General features: G+C 39.5%; 1 protein-coding gene across 17 annotated transcripts in view; it reads left to right on the forward strand.

The window, feature by feature from the left end:
* The window catches only part of SAP130 (Sin3A associated protein 130), an 81,972-nt gene that overhangs the window by 16,940 nt on the left and 41,015 nt on the right, over nt 1–24,017 (forward strand). For 16 of the 17 annotated variants that reach the window (XM_045479355.1, XM_045479350.1, XM_045479356.1 and 13 more), the window contains 5 exons: nt 11,838–11,985; nt 12,148–12,238; nt 12,443–12,547; nt 17,124–17,265; nt 19,792–19,913. In XM_045479355.1, coding sequence (XP_045335311.1) covers nt 11,838–11,985; nt 12,148–12,238; nt 12,443–12,547; nt 17,124–17,265; nt 19,792–19,913 — 608 coding nt within the window. The remainder of the gene's footprint in view (nt 1–11,837; nt 11,986–12,147; nt 12,239–12,442; nt 12,548–17,123; nt 17,266–19,791; nt 19,914–24,017) is intronic. The other variant, XM_045479359.1, reaches the window with a different exon arrangement.

A 24,017-nucleotide genomic window follows, 5' to 3' on the forward strand; every position in this document is an offset into this window, starting at 1 on the left:
GGGCGGAGACAATGGGATGTGAGCCTTGCCAGGAGGTCTTTCTTGATTAATACCTTTGGTTATGTGTTGCCTTTAGCAATATAAACAAGAAGTGATTCACTGAACAAAAGAAGGGGTAGTAGGCATGAAGACCAAAACAGTCAGAAGAGACCATCCATAAGTCTTGATTACCAGCTGGAGGCAGGGCAGAGTGGTGAGGAAGAAGTCTAGATGTCTCCTTGGTTTTTTTCCTTGTTTGACCAAGTAAGTAAAAAGGAAACAAGGGAAAGAAAGCGAATGTTAGAAATAATTTTGATTTTTGGGATACTGAGTTTATCCATGGAACAATCAAGTGGCTGTTGTCAGCAGGTGGTTGAAGAGATGTCAGAGCCAGAGGTAATGGGTTTGGGAGTTATCAGCTTGTGGGCTACAGTTCAAGGTTGGGGGTATGAGTCTCACCAGGGGGAATAAATACAGTGAGAAGAGGGTCTGGAACAGAACTCTGAAGAAAGTAACTTTTAAATGTAGAAGAGTGCCTAGGACTTCTATTTAACCATTAGCTGTGTCATTCACTAGCTGTGTGGCATTAGGCAAGTTTTCAACATTACTGATCCTTAGTTTCCTCTTCAGTAAAATGAGCATACTTTACCTTTTGGTAATTTAAAATATTGCCTGAGGTATAGAGAGACACAACTGCCCAACATAAAACAGATTATATGTTGTTCATTTTAATTTTGTATTAAAGTTAATACAGTTAATGTATTCAGGGGTGCCTGGGTGGCTCAGTCGGTTGAGTGTCCCAACTCTTGATTTCAGCTCAGGTCATGATCTCACAGTTCATAGGATTGAGCCCTGTGTTGGGCTCTGCACTGACAGCACAGAGCCTGCTTGAGATGCTCTCTCTCCCTCTCCCTCTGCTTGCTCGCTCTCTTTCTCTCTTACTCTCAAAATCAGTAAATAAACTTAAAAAAAAAAGTTAATATATTCAGATGGTATGAGGAAATTTGAAAGTTAGAAATGTGCAGACAATGAAAACTAGAGTTTTTTTTTTTTTAAGCCATGTTATCAAAGTATCTATCTTTTCCATTGTATTGAATTTTTAATAAAAAAATGGATGTTGAATTTTGTGAGATGTACTTTGAGCATTTTGCCAGTCTTAGTACTCTGGGCGCTAGAAATACACTAGTGAATTAAACAGGCAAAAACCCTAATGACCAGATGATTTTTCTACTTAAATCTGTAACAGTGATAGGGGCACCTGGCTGGCTCAGTCAGTTAAGTGTTCGGCTCAGATCATGATCTCATAGCTCGTGAGTTCAAGCCCTGCATCGAGCTATACATTGACAGTACAGAGCCTACTTCAGATTCTGTCTCTCACTCTCTCTCTCTGTCCCTCCCCTGCTCACACTGTTTCTGTCTTTCAAAATAAATAATTTTTTTTAAGTTTAAAAAATCTATAACAATGATAAATTTCTAATATTTAGCTCCCTTCGAATTGAGCCAGAAAGTTTATTTTTTTAATTTTGTTTATTTTGAGAGAGACAGAGAGCATGTGAGTGGGGGAGGGGCACAGAGAGAGAGAGAGGGAGAATCTCAAGCAGGCTGTGTGCTGTCAGCATAGAGCCCAACGGAGAGCTTGAACTCACAAACCGTGAAATTGTGACCTGAGCCAAAGCTAAGAGCCAGATGCGCAACCAGCTGAGCCACCCAGGTGTCCCTGAAGCCAGAAAGTTTAAATAGACCAATTTCTATTGGAGAAATAGAAAAAAATTTCAAAGCAACATCTCCCAGAAAAGCACTAGGCCCAGACGGTTTCACTGAATTCTATCAAACTCTCAAAGACCAGATAAACCAATGATAATTAAATTGGTTTAAGGCATAGAAACAAAGGAAAGTTCCAAAAAAATTTTAAGTCTTACTCTTTTTGTTAAATAGAGTAATCCTGTCTGCCAATTTTTTAAATCATTTTTTATTGTTCGTTGCTTGATTGAATGAACTCTATTACCTTCCTCAAAAAGAACTTACAGGACCAGTATTTTGAGTTTTCACATGTTCAGAATCATTTTGCAGTTATCACTATACTTAAGCAGTAGTTTAACTGATAATTCTTTTGTTTCTGTATTCTTTCTGTTAGTACTTTATCAAGTGTTTTTCCTGTGCCTTCCAGAACTAGATGATGTACAGAAGTAAGGCCAGCTTGATTTCTTTTTTTAAACACCTTAAAAGGATCTTGATATTTTTGCCTGATTGCCTAAGATTTTTTTTCTTTGTTTTTTGTTTTGTTGTGTTTTGTTTTTGTTTTGTTTTTTTAGAGAGAGAGAGAGAGCATGAACAGGGGAAGGGGTCGGGAAGGGAAGAGAGAATCTTAAGCTCCATCCTATGCACTGAGCCCAGTATGGGGCTCAGTCTTGACTCTAGGATCATGGCCTGAGCTGAAACCAAGAGCTGGAAGCTCAACCAACTGAGCCACTCAGGCGCCCCTAAGGCTCTCTATCTTTGAATTTCGATGATTTAACTGGGATTTGTTTTGTAGCGACCACTGTGTATTGTTCTGTTCTGAAACATGGTGTATGTTTTTAATCTGCAGCGTGACACCATATTTATGAACAGTTTTCTTGGATTGTGTCTTTATTCTATTCCATTTTAGTGGGAGGGGGCACCCAGTTATGTGTTTGTTGGATCCTTTTTGCATGACTTCCTTATCTAAGCCTTATTAACTTTTCCCCCTTTTGATTCTGCTTACTTTTCTCACAATCTTCTCTGTTTCTTACTGAGTTTCTACCATTGTCTGGCATGCTCTACTTTTTAGTTTTGCTTTCAGTCCTGATGCAGCTGAATATTTTCTTCTGTTTTTCTCTTGAGCTATGCTTATTTTAGCCCCTTCTGTTGTCTAATCATTATGTCCAGTGAGCTCTTACATCTTTGCTTTGTGTTTTCATTTCTGGAAGCAGTTATTGCATCAGGTTTCTTCATTCATGGCACAATTTTCATCTGCTTAGTGAAAAGTATTTCTAGTGAACTTCCCCTTTTTCTGTCCACCATTTTTCTTATAGCATCATGAGATAGATCCTGTGCTGGTTGCGTTCTGACTACTCATCTTTGAATGGAGTTGAATGTATTCTGCGTCACCTATTTGTAATTGGTTCTTGTTGTAGGCTGGGCTGTGTACTGGATTAGGGGAGATTTTCCTAATGGCTCAGAATCCTGTGTTTGTATTTTCTTGGTCATTACTTCTCTCCTGCTAGTGAAGATAGATTGTCCCAAATGGCAGTTTCTCTCTTCCCTGCATCTCACCACATGCTGTTTGTTTGTTTGTTTGTTTGTTTGTTTGTTTTTTAAAGTAAACTCTGTACCCAACATGGGACTTGAACTCATGACCCTGAGATGAAGGGTCACATGCTGTACCAACTGAGCCAGCCAGGTGCCCCTCACCACACCCTGTTTTTCACATGGCACTTGTGTGTGTGGTTAATAGTTTAACCCTACATCGTTGATTCCTGGATCTTGGAACTGGTCCGAGTCCAGGTTCTGCTTCAGTGACCCCTCTGATTATTACAAACAAAAGATTATGGTTTCCTGTGTCAGAGTATGCTCCTCACTTTGGAGAATTATACTTGACTGGATCTTGTCCCTTAAATTATAGCTGCAGAAATCCTGTCTGTATTGGCTCATGTTTGAGTATCACTGCCTTGGCCGTTCTGCTACCCCTTCTGTGGTTTGAGTTTTCAGGTCTCTCCTAGTTTTGCCAAAGATGGAGACTGAATTCCTTTTTCTTTTCCTTGTTACTGTTTTCTGAGAGGTGAGAAAATCCCAAACCAGCAGTCTCTGCCTACAGTACTTCTTGTCCTCACTCTAAAGTGAAGCAAACATCCAGTTTAACACTGGAGGATGCTCATTAGTCTACTCATTGTAAATTAACCACATATTTTCTGTATTTGTCTAAATTGGGTGTCTATTCCTAGAGCTGCCTCTGAGGCCATTAAAAAGAAATAGTATAGTGATTAAGACAACAGACTTGGGAGCACTTTCTAGCTGGCTGACCTTACTTAATCTCTTTGATCTTTTTTTGTATAGGAGGGTGTTGCTACTATGGATCAGGGATATTTTCTTTACTCGGTGTATTTTAATGAAAATCCCTTTCTTTCCTAGCTGCCCCAAATTTGGCTAGTGAGAACCCCTACAAACTGGCTTGAGTGTCATTTTGATATCTCCTTTTGGACTTCACATACTTTCCTATTTCTGGTACATGATAAATTAGGCCCTTTTTTATTTTTTCTGCTTCCCTGGTCTTGAAATCAGCCATTTCTGCAAAGATTCTTGGTTCTCTTTAGTGGAGAATGGGAATTAGAACCCAAGATCTGGTTGCTAGGGGTACACATTGCTCTTGAGGTATCATTCCTTTTGGGCTCTTTCTGTGGACAGAGGTAATCAATATAGTAAACATAGTCATGGCTTCATGCTGATATCTCCAAATGAAATTTAACATTATAAGTTTTTTCTTTCCTCGATTTTATATATATATATATTTTTTTTTTTTTAATTTTTCTAACATTTCTTTATTTTTGAGAGAGAGAGTAAGCACAAGTGGGGGAGGGGCAGGGAGGGTGAGAAGAGGATCCAAAGCAGGCTCTGTGCTATGAGTGCAGAGCCAGATGCAGGGCTCAAACTCACGAACTGTGAGATCACAACCTGAGCTGAAATCAAGAGTTGGCCACTTAAACAACTGAGTCACACAGGCGCCACATATATATACACATGTACATATACACGTATACGTATACATACATGTATATGTATATGTATGTGTGTATGTGTATATATATATATATATATATATATATATATATTTTGTTTTGTTTTTTGTTTTTGTTTTTTTTAGGTTTATTTATTTTGAGAGGGTGAGAGCAAATCTCAAGCAGTCTCCACGCAGTCAACGTGGAGCCCCTCCTCAGGCTCAATCTCACAAACTGTAAGATCATGACCTGAGCCAAAATCAAGAGTCAGACACTTGACCAACTGAGCCACCCAGACTCCCTCCTCAATTTTACACTTGTGCATCTTTCATACTGAAAACCTTGTGTCCTCAAGACATTAGCATAACTAGTTGGGTTTTTTGATCTATAATATTAAAAACATAGTTTCATAGTAACACTTCACAGTCCCAAGTCCACCGTCGAAAATTAACCCCTTATTTTCTGTAGATTATGCTCACAATAAGACTGAATGAAGTTTAAGACTTCTTCACAGTTCTTTTGTCCTCAAACTGGATCCCACTAAAAGTAAGAATGTGTTCAAAAGTCACTTGATTATTTTCTCTGTGGGATATGTAGTAACATTTTATTTCGATTCACATATGTCCAAAATGTAAATATATAAAAAGATATACAGTGAGAAGTATCATTCTCTTCTCTGTCCCTCAGGTACCAATTTCCCATGTTCCTATCCCTTTGCTTTTTAAGATAACCTGTTCCTAGTTTTTTGGTTATCTTTTTAGTGCATGTTTATTATAATTTAATACATAGTTAGGACTGTTTGTTTAAATTTGTTTTTTAATTTTAAGGATTTAGTTTTTTTTAAGAGAGAGAGCATGCATACAAGCATGGGAGGGGAAGAGAAAGAGGGAGAAAGAGTCCCAAGCAGGCTCTGTGCTGTGAGCTTCGAGCTTGATTTCACGAACTGTGAGATCATGACCTGAGCCAAAATCAAGAGTTGGATGCTCAACTGACTAAGCCACCCAGGCGCCCCTAGAATTTACTTTTTGATTTAACTTTTTAAAAAACATGGAAAATATTTATTTGGTTCAAAAGTCAAAGCTATATAAAAAGATGGACTCTTAAGTGTCTGTGGCTCCACCTAATTTGCCATTTGCTCTTTGGTGAGTCCCCATTTTATTACTCTCTGATTTGGTGTCTCAGAGTTTCTTTTTATGAAGTAAGTATATGCATAGATAAACCCATACATTTTGTTTGTTTGTTTGTTTCCACTCCTTTCTTACAGAAAATCTAGCACGTTGTATTTATATATACTGTTTTGTATCTTGCATTTTTCTCTTAACAATGTATTCTAGAGAGGACTCCAAATCAGTGCCTAGAGATATCTTATTCATTCCTTTTATCTTTGGCTGCATTGTACCCCATCTTATGGATGTTGTGTTGGACATTTTGACACATGTGCTGTTCCATGTTTTAGATGGTGTATTTTCAAACTCTGTTTGTGGAAGTGAGAGTGCTAGTCAAAGAGTTAATACCTCAATTTCCTCACGTAGAAAATGGCAATAATATCAGCTATCTCAGAGACCATTATAAAAAGTGATTATAGGGGTACCTGAGTGGCTCAATTAGTTAAGCATACGACTTTGGCTCAGGTTGTGATCTCGCAGTCCATTAGTTCGAGCCCCACGTTGGACTCTGTGCTGACAGCTGAGAGCCTGGAGCCTGCTTTGGATTCCGTGTCTCCCTCTCTCTCTGCCCCTTCCTCACTCGCACTCTGTCTCTCTCTCTCTCTGTCCCAAAAATAAATAAACTTTCAAAATATTTTTAAAAAATTTTTTAAATAATCATATTAATGTATGTAAAGGACTTAGAATATGCCTAGCATGTAATATATGTTATAGAAATGTTAATATTTATCGTTTTTTATTAAGAGTACACAAAAAGTCAAAGATTACTATACACTATAGTCTGTGCTTTCAAAACCACTTAAAACCATATTTGAATCCTTAATACAGATATTCTTTTTTGGGTATTTTTTGCATGTGCTGGACCTCTTAAATGTCAGTGCATTCAAGGTGAATTGAGGAGACCCTTTCCCAGTTATCCAAATGTTGGCGTTATTCTTTGTTATAAGGTTTTTCAGAATTACTTTTATAATTAAGTTCATCCATCCTAAAATTTGTCCTTATTTTAATTATATATACATGGGGGCGCCTGGGTGGCGCAGTCGGTTGAGCGTCCGACTTCGGCTCAGGTCACAATCTTGCGGTCCGTTAGTTTGAGCCCCGCGTCGGGCTCTGGGCTGATGGCTCAGAGCCTGGAGCCTGCTTCCGATTCTGTGTCTCCCTCTCTCTCTGCCCCTCCCCCGTTCATGCTCTCTCTCTGTCTCAAAAATAAAAAAAAAATTTAAAAAAATTTAATTATATATACATGTATCTCTCTGAATGGTTTTCATTATAAATGCTAGGAGCAGGTATCTTATGTGACGCTGTATTCAGCACATTATGTTGTCAACTATTAAAAATCCAGTCTCCAGGGCGCCTGGGTGGCTCACTCAGTTAAGTGTCTAACTTCGGCTCAGGTCATGTGAGTTTAAGCCCCACATTAGGCTCTAAGCTGACAGCTCAGAGCCTGGAGCCTGCTTTGGATTCTGTGTCTCCTTCCTTCTTTGCCCCTTCTCGCCCCTCTCAAAAGTAAACATTAAAAAATCCAGTCTCCAAAATGGATTTTTACCTGATAAAGCTGCAGAGACGTCCTGATAGCTGGAGCAACAAGTTTATGCAGGTGGTCTGTGTCCCCAAATATCTGCTCTTCTCAGGTTATTCTAAAGTCACCTTCAAAGAGGGTGTGAAAGCCACGTAGGGAAGAATCCAGGCTGTAAAACAAAGTCTTAATTACTGTTCATTCACTGGACCAGTGGTGTTCAGAATCCTGTTAATTTGAGCAAGGACTGAGGCTCCACTTGCTGCATCAAGAATAATATCTTTAGGCAGATTCAGCAGAGATTGTACCAAACATCTGACCCTGCAGCCCGCATTTGGACCCTCAGGACAGTGGGTCCAAATGGTCATCGTCGGTAATGTTAGGAGCCACAGAAGTACTTCGGTTCGCAATGTGGTATCTTGCGCAGTGTGGATCTCTACATCCTGGTCAGAATTGGTCTACCATGTATGTGCTAATCTAGTCTAATATTCCCACCAGCGTGCCATTTCTCCGGTGGTGACTAACCAGGCTGTGAAATAGGCACAGCTTGTATTTTTCTTCTTTGTGTTTCTGGATATAACTTTTGGGCTCTATGACTTATAAAAAAAATTGGATTCTTCCATAATAATGGAGAGAGAAAATGAAACGGAAACAAAATCTCAAAGTGGTCATTTAAATTATCAAGAGAACATCCATTTCTCATTCCCACCCTTTTTTAGATGACTAACAGAAGAGGCATAATAAAGGCTTGAAATGAATGACCAAAAGACTTTTCAGGGCTGTCCAGGTTTTTATGTTTCTAGTTTTTTTTTTCTGGCTTGAGAACATGAGAGTCACTTAAGAGGAAATCTTTTGGGGTCCTTTACATCTTGGGTGAACATAGGGAATGGGTTTGGGGAAATGGCTCATCCTGGAAAAAACAAAAATCCAAACATGAAAATCCAGTCTCCGGTAGTAGGCTTTCTCTTCAGTGAGTTCTACCAAGTTGCGTAGTTGTGTTTGTGGCCAGTCTTTTCAGCTTTCCTTTAAACTCGAATGATAGGCATTTAGTTTTCTTTTCAGAAAGAAAACCATCCTTCATTCAGTTTTAACACTTTATATACACTAATATCCCCCATGTCTGTTTTTTAAGAATTATGAGACAGGATCCTTATGATGAAATTAACCATTGCTTAGTTTAGATACATGCAGTCCTGGGGCGCCTGGCTGGCTCAGTTGGTTGAGTGTCTGACTTCAGCTCAGGTCATAATCTTACAATTCATGAGTTCAAGCCCCAGCTGTGCTGACAGCTCAGAGCCTGGAATCTGCTTTGGATTCTGTGTCTCCCTCTCTGTCCCTCCCCTGCTCATGTTCTGTCTGTCTCTCTCTCTTTCAAAAATAAATAAATATTAAAAAAAGTTTTTTAGATATATACAGTCCCAATCAAGTCTACCCTTACAGCTCAACTAACCAACTTCTTTTTAATTTGTAGTCACATGTTTTCATAATATAAAAGCATAAAAAAAGATGTATAGTAAGGAGTGTTGTTCTCTCATCTGTCCCCTGTCCACCAAGATCCTATGTTCCTTTCCCTTTGCTTTTCTAAATTACCTGATAATAACTTACTGGCTATCCTTCCAGGGTTTCTTAAATATGGTCAGATTCAGGGGCACCTGGGTAGCTCAGTTGGTTGAGCACCCGACTTTGGCTCAGGTCATGATCTCCCAGTTCAGGAGTTCAAGCCCCACATCAGGCTCGCTGCTGTCAGCCTATCAGCGCAAAGCCTGCTTCAGATCCTCTGCCCCCTCTCTCTGCCCCTCCCCGCTTGCACTCTCCCAAAAAATAAATATGTAAATAAAATATATATAGTCAGATTCACATACAGTTCTTACTTCTGTCCTTTTTAACCAAAAATTAACTCATAGATTCTCTTTGCTTTCTTTTCATATAGGAATATACATCGAAAGTTTCCCAGATTCATAGACCGTTTCATTGTTCTCTTAGTAGCAGTATAGTGAGCCATTGTATGTATGAACGGGTTTGAGGTTGTTTCCAATACTTTTCCTATCATAAGCAATACTGCAGTCAATAACGTGTGCAAGAATATCTATATTCCCAAAGTATAGATAGATTCCCAAAAGTAATCAGCAATTATATACAGTTATAATTTTGATATCTACTAATTGCCTTCCTTAGGGTTTATACCAGTTTATACTCCATCCAGAATGTTTAGAAGTGTCTGTTTCCAGGCACATGAAAAGATGCTCAATGTCGCTCCTCATCAGGGAAATACAAATCAAAACCATACTCAGATATCACCTCACGCCAGTCAGAGTGGCCAAAATGAACAAATCAGGAGACTATAGATGCTGGAGAGGATGTAGAGAAACGGGAACCCTCTTGCACTATTGGTGGGAATGCAAACTGGTGCAGCCACTCTGGAAAACAGTGTGGAGGTTCCTCAAAAAATTAAAAATAGACCTAGCCTATGACCCAGCAATAGCACTGCTAGAAATTTACCCAAGGGATACAGGAGTGCTGATGCATAGGGGCACTCATACCCCAATGTTTATAGCAGCACTCTCAACAATAGCCAAATTATGGAAAGAGCCTAAATGTCCATCAACTGATGAATGGATAAAGAAATTGTGGTTTATATACACAATGAAGTACTACGTGGCAATGAGAAAGAATGAAATATGGCCCTTTGTAGCAACATGGATGGAACTGGAGAGTGTTATGCTAAGTGAAATAAGCCATACAGAGAAAGACAGATACCTTATGTTTTCACTCTTATATGGATCCTGAGAAACTTAACAGAAACCCATGGGGGAGGGGAAGGAAAAAAAAAAAGGTTAGAGTGGGAGAGAGCCAAAGCATAAGAGACTCTTAAAAACTGAGAACAAACTGAGGGTTGATGGAGAGGGGGAGGGTGGGGAGGGTGGGTGATGGGTATTGAGGAGGGCACCTTTCAGTATGAGCACTGGGTGTTGTATGGAAACCAATTTGACAATAAACTTCATATATTGAAAAAAAAAAAAGAAGTGTCTGTTTCCTTGCACCTTGTTTCCTATGCTGTCCATTTGGGGGATTTTTTTTGGCCATTCTGGTAGGTGAACAGTGATGTCTCAGTGTATTTTAAATTGTATTTCTCTTCCTATGAGTGGGGGCGAGTGTCTTTTCTTTATTAAGGGGCCGTTTGCATTTTCCGTTAGTGAAACGGAACTGGCTATGCGTATCCCTTGCTTGTTTTCTTTTGGGGAATTATTTTTCTCATTGACTACAAGGAGATCTTAGTATATTAAGATTACACTTTCATTTATGAGTCTTTTGACTATGTTTATAGTATGTTTTGCTCTATGTAGGTTTGCTTATTCACAGAGTAAAATTTATTGATCTTTTTATAAGTTTTGGATTTTCAAAGCTTCTAGTAGTTAAAAAACTCTCTTCCACTCCAAAGTTATGAAAGAATTCTTTTTTTTTTCACATGCTTTTTTTAAATTTCTTATAAAATCTTTGATCCTTTTCCTGTGTATCCTGGTGTAATGTGTGAAGCAGGGATCCAATTTTATTTTTTCCAAATGGCTACCTAGTCTTCCAAGCATCATTTATTATCAAGTAGTCCATTCTTCCCCCTCTGACTTGAGATGCCAACTTTGTTATAATGTCAAGTTCTCCTGCCACTGTTGGAATTTCAATAGCTTATTGCCAGTTAATTTGACCTGCTCTCTGTGTGGATATCCCTTTCATCATTAGGCACTCATAACTAACACGTTAAGGAATGACATGGAAAGGAATAATACAAAATTGGGAGCAGGTCAGTGCTTCAAGGGCCCTGACATAGGCTGCTGTTAATCGAGGTTGTCTGTAATCCTCCCTCATAACATAAAAACCTTAGTGTGTATCTCCAGTTTTGTCCGCAGAGTGAAGTGTATTGATTATAATAATGCTTACCTAAGATTGTCCTAGAGTGTTGATTAGCTACACTGAGAGTACTGAGAAGGACTAAGAATTAATTGATTTGGTTCATGGTGCATATTGATACCTTTGGAAATGAGGTTTATGGGACTTTCAGGAGAGAAACTTAACAGGCCATTTATGTCCTAGGTTCATCTGTACACTTTACAGACCTACAAAAAATACAACTGTATGACGGTGGTCTAGTACAAGATAGTAAATGGAGTCTCCTGGGTGGCTCAGTCAATTGGGCATCCAACTTTGGCTCAGGTCATGATCTGGCGATTCATGAGTTCCAGCCCCACATTGGGCTCTGTGCTGACAGCTCAGAGCCTGAAGCTTGCTTTGGATTCTGTGTCTCCCTCTCTTTCTCTGCCCTTCCCCTGCTCACACTGTCTCTCTCTCAAAAATAACATTAAAAAAAAAAAAAAAAGTAAATGGCCTTGACTGCCTGCATCGAGTCTAGAGGCAAGTTAGAAGTCACAATGTCTTTTCTTCCCTTTTCAGTCGGCCAACTTTGTCTATCCAGCATCCGCCATCTGCAGCAATTAGCATTCAGCGTCCTGCCCAGTCACGGGATGTAACAACAAGAATCACACTGCCATCTCATCCTGCATTAGGGACGCCAAAACAGCAGCTTCACACCATGGCTCAGGTAAAACCAGAGGCAAAACCACCCATGTAGGCTGTGGGTTAAAACCAGAGTTGTGCAAAACTTGATAAGAACCTCGCAGTATGGAAGGCAGCAATTGCTTTTAACTGCATTGAGGTTGAGCTGTTCTTGTTTATAACTGTGTTGTGGATCTCCCCCCGCCAGAAAACTATCTTCAGCACCGGTACACCAGTGGCTGCGGCCACAGTAGCACCTATTTTGGCAACCAACACCATTCCTTCAGCGACTACAGCCGGTAAGTTGGCAGCCCTGCTCTCCTGCTAGGGAAGTGTGAGTCTTAAGTGTTGAGTTAATTTTTCATTTCTCAGCTTCAGTCAGAGGAAACGAATAGGCTAGAAGAATTTTCTTATCTTTTCCTAAGACCTTTTGTCAGGTTTTGGAGAATCTGTAGTGTGTGTAAAGAGATCATTGTTGAAAGGTTTTTTTTCTCCAATTTCAGGCTCTGTGTCACACACACAAGCTCCCACAAGTACAATTGTTACCATGACAATGCCCTCACATTCGTCCCATGCTACCGCTGTGACCACCTCAAACATCCCAGTCGGTAAGTGTCCTGCAACCTTCACACAGAGCTTGAAAGGGATTTTTCTGCCCCTCTGACCAGGTCTTCATATACAAGGCTAGTATTGGTAGGGTTTTTTTTTTTTGTTTTTTTTTTCTAATTATTGTTGTTGATTTTCAAGGCAATGCTGAATTTAACTCTTAAATGTCTTTGTCATACAGATTTGGCATTGAGAGTAAAGGGGAAAAAGAGGATAATAATGTTTGAGAGCTCAAAGTAAACATTATTTTAACACAGCTTTGACTTCCTCATTCATCAGACTTTACCTCTTCTGTGTGTACCTATTAAGAAATAAGTTAACTTCACAGACATAGACAAGATTCACAGGAAAAACAGGAAAGAAGCACGGATCTGGAATGAAGAGAACTTGTACACGGCTGGATTGTTTAGGAAAAATCTCTGGATGATGCACAGCAGGAAGGGTGATAACCCTCAAGTTGATTACCTTAGGTTCTCATCTGACTGCTACCTCAAGATACTTCACAACCGTCATAAAATTTCTTCTAAGTTTTGTTCCCCTTTTAAATTTGTATATGCCTTGAATATTAAGAAGCAAATCTATAAGGGACACCTGGGTGGCTTAGTCAGTTAAGCGTCTGACTTTGAGTCAGGTCACAGTCTCATGGTTTGTGGGTTCGAGCTCCGCATTAGGCTCTCTGCTAACAGCTTGGAGCCTGGAGCCTGCTTCAGATTCTGTGTCTCCCTCTTTCTCTGTCCCTCTCCCGCTCATGCTCTTTCTCACTTTCTCTCAAAAATAAACATTAAAGAAATTTTTTAAAAAGAAGAAGAAAAAATCTTTGAAACATTTCTGGCAGCCAAACTTTAATCATTAAGAGCAGGGATCGAGCATCTTTCTGTGTAGCGCCAGATTATAAATATTTTAGGCTTTGTAAGGTTCATAGGTCTGTGTCACAACTGCTGAGTTGTGGATAATATGTAAACAAATGAGTGTGACTATAGTTCAGTCTTTTTATGGACACAGAAATTTGGATTTCTATAATTTTCATGTGTCATGAAATGTTCTTCTTTTGATTTCTGCCCTCCCCGCCCCACCATGACAAAGTATGAACCCATGTACAGCCCATGGGCCATACAGAACCAGCATCAGGCGGGAGTTGCCCACAGGCTGCCAACACCTGTCCTGGGGGCTGAGGTCTCACCGTCACAGCTTCCAAAGCGGAGACTGACCTGTGAGGCAGAGCACTGCTCTGTTTAATTCACAAGCCCCAGGTTTAGTTTCCAGGGTTAGCTTTGATTTGGTTGTATGAAATTAAGCATGTCATTTTACTGTTTATTCCCAGAGACATGGGACAGCTGCCATGTTTTTCATAAACTTTTGGAAGAGTGCTTTCTGTGAGATGACACACTGACATACTTACCTGGCAGAAGTCTGGTGAGCAGACACGGAAGAATGGCTTCCCTACTGCTACATTCCAGTGTTCCTTCCCTCTGTGCTTCCTTCCTTTCTTCCTTCCCACGTCAGACAGCTTCACATTCCTCTGGGAAAACTTGGAGGACACTTTTCCGGAATGATGGTGGGACCCAGGAAGTCCTTCCCCCTCCCTTAGATAATTTGACCACGCCAGTCCTTAACTTGGTAGTAAGTCCCACAGTAGGCTTTTAGCAGTGAAAAAACACTGCTACTGCCTTTTTCTCACGTTACCGCTCACTGCATCTTGGCGTTGGAGAGACCATACTTCTTTCACACCCCTCTGAATTTAATTCCCTCCTTTGAAAAGAAGTTCGGAGGGTATGATTTTAGCATTGACACACTTTTATTGGAAAAGAACGTTGCTTATTCCATATTATCACCTCACACCATTTTCTGATTGTGTCTCCTCAGCACTGTAACAACAGATCCAGGTTTATTCTTGCCATCTTTATAGTCAAGAGCCTCGCTAGCATATCTATAGCTACGAAGAAAGACCAGTAAAGAGAGGACAGTGTGCCCTATAGGAGCTCTCTGGCTTCATCTTGAATCCTCTCTGTAAAGAGTTATTTAGAGATTAGGTCCTGTTAATGTCACTGTATCTTCCCAAGCGGTCACACTGTGGAAGTAAACTCAGAGTACCAGGAGAAAGAAATATGTGCATTCATTTGGCTAAAACAATTAACTTTTTACCTGTCTTAAGTTACAGGGCAGTATTCTACATCTCCCAGCTGTTTAATCTTTGATTTTTAGCCATTTCGTAAATTCTAGATAAGAAAATCATTTGACAGAAGTGTCCAGATTTAACATCTGCTACTTAATGTGACTGATTTCGTCTAAGTCCCACTAGGCTCATATTCTAGTTTTCTTTTCCTTATTTACGGTAAGCCAAATACTTCCCTGTTACATTACTAGATGATCCCTGTGCAGAGGTACCTCAGTTGAGAAAGGAAACCTGATATTAACCCTACAGCATTGGTTTTCAAGTAGGGTTTTAGGGGATATCTTAAAATCACTTAAGCAGCTTTTTCCAAGTAACACTTGCTTTCTCCAGGTGAGATTAAATACTGAATTCAACCATTTTTACTAATAGAAATGTGTTGAGTCAGGGGGGAAAAAAGCCTAATTAACCATGAGCATAGTTTCTGCCTTTAAGGAGTGCTCATTTCCAGTAGAATACTGTCTTTATTTTCTCCATGCTCTGGCCTACATATGACAGAGGTGTTGGAATTATAAAAAGCAGAATCGGATGATCACAGCATTCAGAAAACCAGGGATTCTCTTTGGAGGTGGCATTATGTTCAACTTACAATTTTTGCATTATGTTTTTCCTGAAGTGTTTGGGTGTTTTTTTGTTTTGTTGTGTTGTGTTTTGGTTTTTAGATAATTGAGAATATGTGGCTTATTTTAATTTTTTGAATGTTTTGTTTATTTTTGAGAGAGAGAGTGGGGGGAGGGGCAGAGAGGAATGGAGACACAGAATCTGAAGCAGGCCTCAGGCTCTGAGCTGTCAGCACAGAGCCCAATGCAGCACTCAAACCCATGAACTGTGAAATCATGACCTGAGCCAAAGATGAACCCTAACCGACTAAGCCTCCCAGGGGCCCCTGTAGCTTTTTTTAATTAGAAACAAAGGTACAGCAATAAATTTATGGGTGTGTGTATGGTTTACCAACCAGTGGTTAGCTGCTCTGCCTAATGACAACTGCATTCCTATTGGAAGCATTCTTTTCTCCTACCTTTTATGGGCACAGTGGGAAAACAAGGCTTGGTTGCTCCCCCTCTACTTACCACCAGTGGAAGATGTGTCATGCCAGCTTCTCCGTTCATTAGCCATTAGATGTCATCATCAGTGGTTGAACTGGGCATTCCAGTATCCTCCTGCAGAAATTTCTCCAGCTGCCTCCCTTGGGAAATAGCTGGGGATCATGGTGGGTTTGTGCTGCTTACTGTCGGTGTTCAGTGCACTGCACTTTGGCTAATGTAGTGGCATCATCCTCGTCACCAGTGTTTATATGCCAGTCACTGCTGTGACTTGGGTCTTACACGGATGGTAGCTGTCCTTCTGTCTCTCTGATGTAGCCTGCAGCTCTCCTTTCCAAATTCCCTCACATAGAGTTAACAGGTCTGTAAGAACACTAAAGTAGGTCCCAGTTCAGCTGTACCTTCTAAACAAAACTTGATTGCAAACACTAGAGGAGAGCAAACTTTGAGCCTCACATTAGATTTGAAAACCGTATGTAGTCATCTTGATTTTGCTGTAAAGCATTATGGAGGGGTGCCTGGGTGTCTCAGTCAACTAAGCATCCAACTTAGTCTTGGCTCAGGTCATGATCTCATGGTTCGTGAGTTTGAGCCCCGAGTCAGGCTCTATACTGACAGCATGGAGCTTGCTTGGGATTCTGTCTCTCCCTCTTTTTCTGCTCTTCCCCCGCTCGCTCGCTCGCTCTCTCTTTCTCTCTCTCTCTCTCTCTCTCATGTGTGCGCGCTCTCACAAAAAAGAGAGCATTATGCATTTCTTTTTAAAACGAAAGCATTATGTAAAATCACAGGATGTTCAGAGGACCTAAGAAATAAAGTGATTATCAGGGCGCTTGGGTGGCTCAGTCAGTTGAGCATCTGACTCTTGGTTATGGCTCAGGTCACAATCTCACGGTTTGTGAGTTCAAGCCCCACATCAAGGCTCTGTGTTGTTAGTGCAGAGCCTGCATGGGATTCTGTTTGTCTCTCCCTCCCTCTCTCTCTGCTAAGTAGAAGCTAAGATCTTTGCCATGTCTCTATTCAAAATTTTGTTGATTTTTTTTTTTCCTAATTAAAATTTTTTCTCCTTTTAAAAAAAAGGCCTCCAAGAAGCCAGGTCTAGGGGAAAGGACCTGATTACTGGTATTTTTGTTAAAGTACTGATGATGTTGAACCCTGTTTGACAAATAAATATATGAATGTATCAGTGGAGTATTGGATTGAAATAATTCAGTTGAATTTTGTGTACTCCTCTTCTTTTATTATGAAAACTAAAAAGCCAGGCTTCTTATTACTGTTTGCATTCTTAAGATTGTTGCTGGCCAAGAATGTTTTGGCATGCCAATAAAAGCATATGAGAGGTAATGTGATTGGATTTTGCATTTGTAGCTAAGGTGGTGCCTCAGCAGATCACACACACTTCTCCTCGGATCCAGCCTGATTACCCTGCGGAGAGGAGTAGCCTGATTCCCATTTCAGGTCATCGGGCCTCTCCAAATCCTGTGGCCATGGAAACCCGAAGTGACAATAGGTAGGAGGGAATGTGCTGGTTACACTGCCCCATTGTGTCATTAGTTGGTTTGATTTTTCAGTAACAAAATGTCTCACAATATAGTATATATACACTTATTTTCAAATTTGCTCCTGAAAATAATATGTTGTACAATTTATTTTTTCATTTTGTGAAAATGTGCTGTGTTTATTTAGCTATTCTCCTTTTGATAGATGTTCTGCTAGTATCTGCTTTTTTTGTTTGGTGTGTTTCTGTGTTTGATTTATTTTGAGGCAGTCTGACCGTATGGATTGCCGCATCGTGACCCTTTCTCCCTAAGTACTTTCCTTTTCAGCCCCAAAGAACAGAGACCTTCTCATAACCACAGTGCAATTACCCAAAATGATTCTTTAGTCTTCCATTCCCGTTCAGTGACATTTTTTAAGACTATGGACAGGCCAGTTGTTTTTGTAGAACGTTCTTCAGTTTGGGCTTGTTGGATACTTTCTTCATCATTAGATTCAGGTTATGCATTTTTGGAGCAAATACCACTTAGGTGATGCATTCTTCTCACTGTCACCGCAGCAGAGAGCTTATGACGCCCTTGTGTCTCACCATTAGCCATGGCAATGCTGGTTATGTAATGAAGGTGGTGGTTGCCAGATTTTTCCATAAAGGTATATTTTTCTCCTTTGTAAACCACTGATCCGTGTGGAAATACTTTGAGACTGTAAATACCCTGCTCCTCAGTAAACTTCGTCTCAGTGGTGTTAGCATCTGTTGATGCTTGGCTGAATCACTTGATGCTTGCAGTATGATGGTTGCAAAAAAGTGACTTTTTCTAACAGTCATTTCTTCCACATTTGTCAGTTGACATTCTTAGGTAAATAAGTGTTCTCTTATTTACACCCATTTATTTGTTTTGTTGTGCATCTTATTTTTTTAAATCAGCATGCGCTCATGGGTTTGGTCTATTCACTATTATAATCCTTTGCTGTCCTCTGTTTTGATGCTCAGATTTTCTCTGGGAGCTTCTTGAGACCAGTTCCTGTGGGTTTTGTCATGTCCCATTCATTCTAGCCCTTCCTTACTTTCCACTGTAACAAGATACTCCACGCTCCTCAATAATGTCTGAGCCCTGGCATCTCCCATTTCCCCAGGGAGACCTGGCTCCTTTTCATCATTTAGAAATCTGGATCTAGGTGGTAGCTCTGTTCATTGCTACTGGATTGTAATGATAGGCCCTTTTAGCAGACAGAAATAGGAAGTATATGATGTTGTAAAAATTCTTTAGTACACGTTGATACTTCTAGTTCAACCCCATTTCTTCCGCCATTCCGTATTTGTATCTCTTCTTCCCCAATGAGAAGCTGGTACATACAGTGCTTATGAAGTAATTTCAGAATTGGATCATTTTTAAGTGTTCTTGTTTGAGGACTGTGTGTTCTGGTGTGTAGGAATGCTTATAGGTTTTAATATGTTGGTCTTCTGTCCCATTCACCTTGCTAAACACATCTGTTAGCTCTAAAACTGGTAGATTCTCTTGGATTTCGTATGTAGGTGTATGAGGGATTTTTTTCATTTCCATTTCACATACCTATTTTTTTCTCGTTAACTAGAGCTTCCAATGTGGTGTTGAATAGAGCAGAGATAGTGAACATTCTTAACTTATTCCTCACCTGAATGGGAATTCTTGTGAAATTTCATTATAGATTTTGGTAGATGCTATTTTCAGGTTGAGGAACCAAGTGTTTTCCTATTCCTATTTTTTAGGTATTTATATCATAAGTATCGAATGCGATTAAAATTTGGAGGGGGAGTATTTTTTTAATTCTATTCTAGTTAACATTTAGTGTTATCTTAGTTTCTGTTAAATATTTTTTGTGTATCTTTTGTGATACTTCAAATAATTGTCCTCTTAATTTTTTAATAGTATCTAAAACAGTAGTAGAAATTCTGATAGTGGGTCATTCTTCCTGTGATAAACCTTATTTGATCATGATGTATTTTATTTTACATAGTACTCTATTGAGTTTTATTTAGAAGTTTTTGTGTTGATGTAGAGAGCGAGATTTGTTTATCTTTTCTACTATTCTCCCTGTCCAGTTTTGGTATCAGGACTACATTAAGCTAAAAAAAAGTAAGTTAGATCTCATTTCTTCTTTTTCTCATCTCTGAATCAGTCTGTAGAAGTTTGAGGTTATCTGTATTATGTGTGTTTGATAAGATTTCCAGTAAAAACAGTCTGAACTTAAGAGTCTTTCAAATGGAATTGAGCTGAGCAAACCTTTGATTGTGAGTTTTTCTTTTGAGTCAGTTTGGTAATTAGTACTCTGTGTACATTTTTATGTTTGTTGGTAATGGTTATTTATAGTACCCATGTATTTTTAAAAATCTTACTCTCTTGGTGTGTGTCCTTTGATCTGACAGTTTATTTGGTACACAATTGGGGAAATGTTGGTATGGCATATAAGGGTATGAAGATGATCTGGGGGATAGGATCATTTGAAAGTGAAGAAGAAAATAGATCCATTTTGGCTCATATTATCTGTCTTCCACCTATAGACCGTCTGTTCCCGTTCAGTTCCAGTACTTTTTGCCAACATACCCACCTTCTGCATACCCACTGGCTGCGCACACGTACACCCCAATCACCAGCTCTGTGTCCACCATCCGACAGTATCCAGGTACAAGCCCTGCTAGGGGACTTTTAACTTGCCAGTTTTTGAATTTTTTTTTTTTTTCAACGTTTATTTATTTTTGGGACAGAGAGAGACAGAGCATGAACGGGGGAGGGCAGAGAGAGAGGGAGACACAGAATCGGAAACAGGCTCCAGGCTCTGAGCCATCAGCCCAGAGCCTGACGCGGGGCTCGAACTCACGGACTGCGAGATCATGACCTGGCTGAAGTCGGACGCTTAACCGACTGCGCCACCCAGGCGCCCCAACTTGCCAGTTTTTGTAAGCAATGAAGTGAAAGTTGCCCAGTGAGTATTTCTAGAATGGGTTTTCTTACTCCACCTTCTCTTTTCAGATTCAGATAAGGTGATAATCTCAGGCTTTAAGGTTTTAGATCACATCTGTGTGATCTATAAAAAAGTTGCTGCTTATTAGTATATTTGCATGGTTTTATCCCACCTTGAGGATAATTATGTTAACAGTTTATCTTAAAATGGCAGTATGGTTAAAATGGTAAAAGCTGTACTTTTATGGAGCTTCTGTTGTTTTGTGGGATATCTGTTGTGTTTGTAATATCAGTCCAGTTATGCTCAACACTCACCATCCTCACTTGTAAATAGTGTTCTTTTTGCTAATCCAGAAAAAATAATACTTAATCCTCAGGGTTTGTGTTTTCTTTTCGCATGAGACCCTCAGCTTGCTTTAGGCATAAGAGACCAGACTTTGGGTGTTGCCTTTCTACTGTGTGACCCGGGACTGCAGCCAGGGCTACATGGAGCCATTGAGCACTTGAATGGGGACCCAGCACAAGTGAAAAACTGATTTTTTTTCTGTTTTACTTAATGAAAATTAGAGAAATTTTGAATATGTTTGGAACAATTTAGCGATCATGAAACTACTGTTTCAAAACTGTAGATTATATTGAATCAAAATACAAATGAAATATTTTTGATAAAAACTTACCTGATAAAAATTGAAGTCAGTGTCTGATTTGAGATGTGCTTTAAAAACAAAACATACCCTGGGGTGCCTGGATGGCTTCAGTTCAGTGTCTGGCTCTTGATTTTGGCTCAGGTCATAATCCCTGGGGTCATGGGATCAAGCCCCATGTTGGGCTCTATACTGAGCGTGGAACCTACTTAAGATTCTCTCTCTTTGCCCCTCTACCCCTCTCATGCTTTCTCTCTCTCTCTCTCTCTCTCTCTCTCTAAAATAAAAATGTTTTAATTTAAAAAAATGTTTAAAAAGTGAAACTTACCTGGGGCGCCTGGGTGACTCACTCGGTTAAGGGTCTGACTTCGGCTCAGGTCATGATCTCATGGTTCGTGAGTTCAAGCCCCTCATCAGGCTCTGTGCTGACAGCTTGGAGCCTGGAGCCTGCTTCAGATTCTGTGTCTCCCTCTCTCTGTTCCTCCCCCCAGCTCGTATTCTGTTTCTCTCTCTCTCAAAAATAAATAAAGATTAAAAAACAATTTTTTTTTAAAAAAGTGAAACTTACCTTGAATTTTGAAAACATAGTATGGAAAAGAGAATGTAAAATAGCTTATTAATTATTTTATAGTGATTATATTTTGAAATCGTAATATTTGGGGTATATTGGTTTAAACAAAATATATCATTAAAATTAATTTGGCCTGCTTTTTACTTTACTAATGTAGCTACTGGAAAATTTACAGTTGCAATGGACTTAACATCTCCATTGGACAACATTGGTCTAAAACTTTCAGATTCTCAGGTTTAACTTAAATAGCTTTGAAAACAGGTTCCTCAGTCTCTGCTTTGGGTTTTTTATTGTTTGTTTTTTTCTTTCCCCACAAAACTTTCTCCAAGGCTTATTTTAATGTGGGGAAGTAGCTGATGAAATGTTCTGAGTTTTCTGTCCTATTTTGCTGTACATCAAAGTAATAACATCTTTTTTTTTTAACGTTTATTTATCTTGAGAGAGAGCACGAGCAAGGGAGGGGCAGAGAGAGGGAGAGAGAGTAATAACATCTGTTCAAAAGAAACTTCTAACTATTCTTTATTAACAGTCCTATAAAGATAAAAGGTGTTTACCTGATGTCAGAATAGGATGCAAGGGGCTCCTGGGTGGCTCAGTCGGTTAAGCGTCTGACTTTGGCTCCTGTCATGATCCCATGGTTCGTGAGTTTGAGCCCTACATCAGGCTCGGTGCTGATAGCTCGGAGCCTGGAGCCTGCTTCAGATTCTGTGTCTCCCTCTCTCTCTCTGCCCCTCCCCTGCTTGTTCTTTCTCTCTTTCTCTCTCTCTACCTCTCTCTCTCTCTCTCTCTCTCTCTCTCTCTGAAAAACAAACGTTAAAAAAAAAAAGTAGGATGCAAGAAGTATGGTAGAATCGTGTTGACAGTTAAGTAAACTTCACGTGTGTGTGTATGTGTGTGTGTGTGTGTGTGTGTGTGTGTGTGTTACATTTAATGCTGATAATTCTTAAGTCTCCATTAGTAACAACACTTAAAGTTTTTTCATCTACCTCAGCCAGTTGATACTTCTGTAACAGTGCAGTCATGGTTGCCTTTCTGGAAAAGATAACTCATGACCAATATGTATTTTTCTTAATGCTATCCAACTGTAAAGGACATGCAGAGTCCCTCTTGAGCTAGAACCATCTCTGCAGACACTATCATTTTATATAAATGTTTATTTGTAAACATCCATCAGAAGAGGACTGTCAGAAGTATTGGGGATCCTGCCAACCATCTGTTTCTCTACATTATTATTTTTCCAAGTGTCTTCTTTTACCACTGCAGTACTCCTGATGGATACAAACACAGAAAAATGAGTAGTCCAGTCAACAGCACTTACTTCTTCCAGTATCAGTGCTGTCATTGTTGGTCCAGAGGAGGGGTAATATATTATTTCTCAGACATGTGGATCTTTGCATGGGTGGACACAGCTGAAGGAATGATTTATTAACCAGCTTACAATGTCATGTTTTCAGGTGGCTCCTTTGTAAATGATTATAAAGCAGATGTTTCCAAATCAGGAAGAGAACAGGAAAATTTGTGTATAATAGCCTCCGATCTTGCAAAATATGAGATTACTGTAATACGTAGTTTATGATAGATTAGACTAGTTCGTGGGCTCTGGTTGTGTATAAAGATAGAATCTTTTTGGTTATTTAGTTACTAGGTGTAGATACAAATATGTAATTATGAATATATACACATAATCTATATACTCTGTAAGTAATTGATCCATCTCAAATTGTTCCTGAAATTTCACTTGTTGTAGAGATGTTTTCCATTTCATTCATTTATTCATTCATGCGTTAATTTCACAAATATTTATTGAACCCTATTGTTGTATGTAAGGTCCTATTCTAGGCTCTATTTTTAAAGTTGACTCTTAAACATCTTACTTTGATCAAGCTTAGAGTCACATGGGGAGATAAGACATGAAGAACCATTACTGGAGAGAATGTGCTAATCCCAACGAAAAAGGCTTGAGCAAAGCCAGGCTGCTTTTGAGCTAAGGTTATTTCTACTTTGAGAGGGTAGGCTTAGAGGTCAGGAGTGACTTCCTAAAAGAAGTGACATTTGGAAAGCATCTCTCAGAATGAGTAGCACAGAGCCACGGTGGGACTGGGGGAAAGCACTTTTCTGTCTGTGAAGAAAGTGCACAGAATATGCGCTCGGAACAGAGTGGTTTGGTGTGGGCAGGAGTGTAGTGTGAGTGAGGATACTGCACGTGGAATGAGATCAGCCCTTGAAAGGGTTGGGGTGGTGACTGGACTGCATGTTCAGGCAGGAGACCACAGCCGTCACTGAACAGAAACAACAAAGGTTCACTCACTTCTCAAGAAGAAACTAATAATTTGGTAGGTGTTGATTTTTTCTTCTTTCTTTTACAGCAAGGGAAGAATTGCAATATAGCAATGATTATAAATTTATACGTCCTAACATTTTGCTGTGATTTTCTCATTCATAATAATAATCTCCTTTTAACCAGTCTGTGGTTTATAGAACTTAAATTACGTTGTTTCCTTTTTTTAATTGGTGTATAATTGACATGACATTATCTTAGTTTCAGGTGTACAACACCTGATGATTTGATATTTGTGTATTTATGAAATGAGCACCATAATAAGTCTAATTA

This window comes from Leopardus geoffroyi, chromosome C1, assembly GCF_018350155.1.
Source record: "Leopardus geoffroyi isolate Oge1 chromosome C1, O.geoffroyi_Oge1_pat1.0, whole genome shotgun sequence".
NCBI lineage: Eukaryota > Metazoa > Chordata > Mammalia > Carnivora > Felidae > Leopardus > Leopardus geoffroyi.